Genomic DNA, 4,352 nt, shown 5'->3' on the forward strand with positions numbered 1-4,352 from the left:
ATGAGAGGTATTCCATGATTGTAAAACAAATAGCTAATGATTGAAGAAATATCACTGAAATTTTTGTGGAATGTAAATATCCATCCCATAGCTAAATTTTCTTGTTTAAATAACTCAATGTTGTCAAAAGCAATGTTCACATGTAAAGGTGAAATAGCAAGAAAACTGACATTTCAAATTGTCAGACAACTTACTTATGAAGGAGTACGTATCTAATCATAACAACTAATTGGAGGAAAGAAGATTTATAAGTCACCCATAATCCTGAAAATGAGTAACTTATTTTTCCTAGAAAAAAACTGAAATCCATCATTTTTACCTGCACAATCAAGATCACGTAAGTTAGAATATGTACAATACTTTTAGGGTTGCCTATGATTTAATAATCAATAAGAACTATATATTTTACACCAGATGTTTATCTTGAGTCCAAAAAATGTTCACTTGCTGATTTGTACACATCTATGTACTTTTAAAGGTATTGCCAATTTTCTTCCAGTATAGAAGAGTCTCGCTTATCCAACCTTCACTCATGCAGCATTCTGCATTATCCAACACAGTCTGCCTCCCAACTGGATCCAGAGCTGTTTCAATACATTGCGATGCCTTGGTGCAAAATTTGTAAATACAGTAATTACTACATAACGTTACCATGTTTTGAACTGCTTTTTCTTTCGATTTGTTGTAAAACATGATGTTTGGGTTCTTAATTTGTAAAATCATAATGTAATTTGACATTTAATAGGCTTTTCCTTAATCTCTCATTATCCAACATTTTTGCTTATCCAACGTTCTGCTGAACCGTTTATGTTGTATAAGCAAGAAATGATAATAATGCAATGCATATGATATAGAAATGTTTTGGTGTAAGGATATCCCGAAGATATGGAGCAAGAAACAAAATGAATTTTGCTTTTAATTCTCTTCATTTTCCTTACACTTAGTCACAATTTCTAAATGATAGCACCTATCAAAATGTGTCAGTGTTTCTGCTTTTTAAATGTTTCTGCAGCACATTGATCATCTTTAACAATGGAGTAATAAGAAAGAGGAAGTCAAATGAATGGAAGAACAAGAAAATCAAACTCGGGTCACTCAGTTCATCCTCCTTGGGTTCCAAGATTTGAAGAATCTACAGATCCTTCTTTTTCTTGTGTTCTTTGTTATATATATCACAACAATGGCAGGGAATCTCCTTATTCTTGTGCTTGTGGTGAGTGATCGGCATCTTCACACTCCAATGTACTTCTTTCTTGGTAACCTGTCTTGCTTGGAGATCTGCTACAGCTCAACTTTGAACCCCCTCTTGTTAAGTACCTTCCTGACAAATAGAAAGACCATCACGTTCAGCGTGTGTTTCTTGCAATTATTTTTCTTTGGTTATTGTCTGGGTGCTGAATGCTACTTGCTGTCTGTGATGTCCTACGACAGATATCTAGCAGTGTGCAAACCGTTACACTATGCAACAACTATGCACACCAGAAAGTGTATCCAATTAGCAGCTGTTTCTTGGACAAATGGCTTTATGGGTATTTCCATAATAATGGTTGCAATGCTTCAGTTAACATATTGTGGGCCCAATGAAATTGATCATTATTTCTGTGATTCTGTTCCACTTAAAAAGCTTTCATGTAGTAACACTGATATGGTGGAACATGTTAACTTAATCTTGTTATTTATTTACACGATGCCTCCCTTTATCATAACTGTAGCATCCTATATCTTTATCATTAGGACCATCTTAAGAATTCCATCCTTGAGTGGACGACAAAAGACTTTTTCCACGTGTTCTTCTCATCTCAGTGTGGTTTCGATTTATTATGGATCTGTAATAATTGTATATCTCTTACCACCCTCCTCTTCCATGAATAAGTTTTTTTCTCTTTTGTACACAATCCTTCCACCTCTAGTTAATCCTATCATATATTGCCTTAGAAACAAGGAGGTGAAGAGAGCCTTAAAAAACAGGGTAGCAAATTTCAGACTATTTCAAAATATGCTTGCTAAATCTAATATTGTTAAAGTTAAATAGATGTATCAAAACGCCAGGAGGCAGAGAATACATTAATCTACTTGGCATTGTATACACATATTTTCTAGATAGCAATCTAGTGTGTTTTCCCCATCATAGGTGTTACTTCACCAATCACTTGAAAGAACAGGTGGCAGTTGTCACCTGTGCATTTTTGCTGTAGTGTATAAGCTTTTTAGAATTTATTTATTTATTTATTTATTATTTGCACTTGTTAACCGCCACTCTCAGCCCGAAGGCGACTCGTGGCGGTGTACAGAACATAGAACATAAAGACAACAGTTACAGTAAATCAGGATCATAACACACATCTTACTAACACACAGCTAATTAAACTAAAAATCCGCTTCGTCTTGTTTGGGTCATAATCAATCTCGTCGTCATAGCCATTCCGGTGGTCATTCCAAAATATAGCACTTAATTGAAGGCCTTTTCGAAGAGCCAGGTTTTCAGGCCCTTGCGGAAGGCCATGAGGGAGGGCGCCTGTCTAATTTCAGCAGGGAGGGAGTTCCACAGCCGGGGGGCCACCACTGAGAAGGCCCGCTCTCTAGTCCCCGCCAAGCAGTAGAATTTACAAACAGTAGAAATTAAGGAATGTTTGGATCCCAAGTAATTACCTTTTAAAAAATTTAGATAACTCATAAAAGTAAAATTGGGTGTGGACTGCATCAGAAATCCATACCCAGGTTCCGAGAATAAAAACTCATTGAATTCAATGGGGCTTACTTCCTCTTAGATATTTAATGGACTATTCTGATGGGTTATTTTGTGGGTCGCACATTTTTAATTTCATTTCAATTATGTGCAACATCTTGTCAATCATTGTATTTTCTGGATGGTACTGGATGAAGTATGTCATTCTCCCACTATTTAAATCTACCATACTAGAATTTGTGTAGATATATTTTGCCTTTACGTGTCTTACCATTGATGCTACCTATACACTGGAAAAAATGAATGGTCCCATACATACAAAACAGATTAATAAGCAATGATGGAAATTCATGGAAAATATATTATTCATACAACTAGTGTAGGGCTGTGCAATGCTCCCCAGAATACCTCTTTGAATTGGAACATATGGGCTAATGCAGATACTTATGTGAATATATCTCATCTTCCTCACAATTTTGTTTGTAACTTGTATACTTATAAGTTCCCATACAAATGCTGATTAAACCTTTTGTAGATGTGGAATATCTTAATTTAATTCAATTTTGCATAAATGACTTGCATAAGTGATGTGGATGCAATGCCAACATAATATATATGCAAGTACTGGGAAATGCTCATTAAGTAGTGCATTCAGTTGCATTACTTTGCCATTGAACGTTGAAGAGTTGCATGGAGATGTGTGCTAACTAGACCTGAAATAAAATATTGGCCAACCTAAAGTGATTTATGTTATCTCTATGTATATGGCAAAGTGTTTGACAATCACCCCAAAATAACGACATCAGACTCATGCAATTGGTTGAAATAACGCCCACGATGTTTGACCTATTAACAATTTAAGATTAAAACCAAGAAAACTTGATAGAGAGGAATAGCACTCTGGTTGGGGTCTTAACTAAAGCTGGTTTCTACATGTGACAAACCTCCTCAGTTTCCACTTGAGCAAAAACACCTAACCCTGCAGGCATTCTAGTCTTATGAGTTGCTTACCAAGAGGGTTGCATTTTGGAAGGCAGAATTAGAGACCCAACCTCCTCCTTCCTGGCAAGCCCCAAAACTTCATAAGGGAGAGCAAACGCATAAGGGTAGGCTTTTTTTCAGCTCCCAGGCCCCAGAACCCAAAAGGGTCATTTTGGAGTATCACTCTTAACACAAATGATGCCAACTTTTGTTATCCCCCACCCCCAAACCTACAAGTGAAACTTAATTAATAGGGCTGTGCACAATACGAGTGTGCAAGTCATTCTGTTTTCAGTATCCAGGTTTCGGTGAACCCCTATATCTGTTTTTCAGGAGCCTCCCGAATTCAGTCAGGAAAAAAAAATCAGTTTTTTGATCTGTCAGCTGAAAGATCCGGGAAGATCCAGCCCATTGGCCGCAATGGGCTGGATCTTTCCATCATTTTTAGGGAATCAGACTAAATCACTCATTCTGGGATCCTTTCTCCTTATATCTTCAATAAGATCTGGGTCAAAGGCATCAGACTTAAGAACCTCCCCTTTCTGGGATTGCCCTCAACACCCTTTCAATGAAGCTTAGTTAAGGGTGACACCCTTTTTAAACACTTACTTCAATGGGAGCCACTTGAAGGAGCATTAGCCATTCTTTAAAATATATATATAAATTAACTCCTCATTAACTCCTC

At 36.8% G+C, this 4,352-nt stretch overlaps 1 protein-coding gene across 1 annotated transcript; it reads left to right on the forward strand.

Annotated features, from left to right (window-relative positions):
- The first annotated feature begins 1,063 nt into the window (after positions 1–1,063).
- Positions 1,064–2,032, forward strand: LOC132779586 (olfactory receptor 2AP1-like). Its single transcript, XM_060783270.2, has one exon. It carries the CDS (start codon positions 1,064–1,066, stop codon positions 2,030–2,032), a length of 969 nt encoding a protein of 322 aa, XP_060639253.2.
- The last annotated feature ends 2,320 nt before the right edge of the window (positions 2,033–4,352 follow it).

This window comes from Anolis sagrei, chromosome 6, assembly GCF_037176765.1.
Source record: "Anolis sagrei isolate rAnoSag1 chromosome 6, rAnoSag1.mat, whole genome shotgun sequence".
NCBI lineage: Eukaryota > Metazoa > Chordata > Lepidosauria > Squamata > Dactyloidae > Anolis > Anolis sagrei.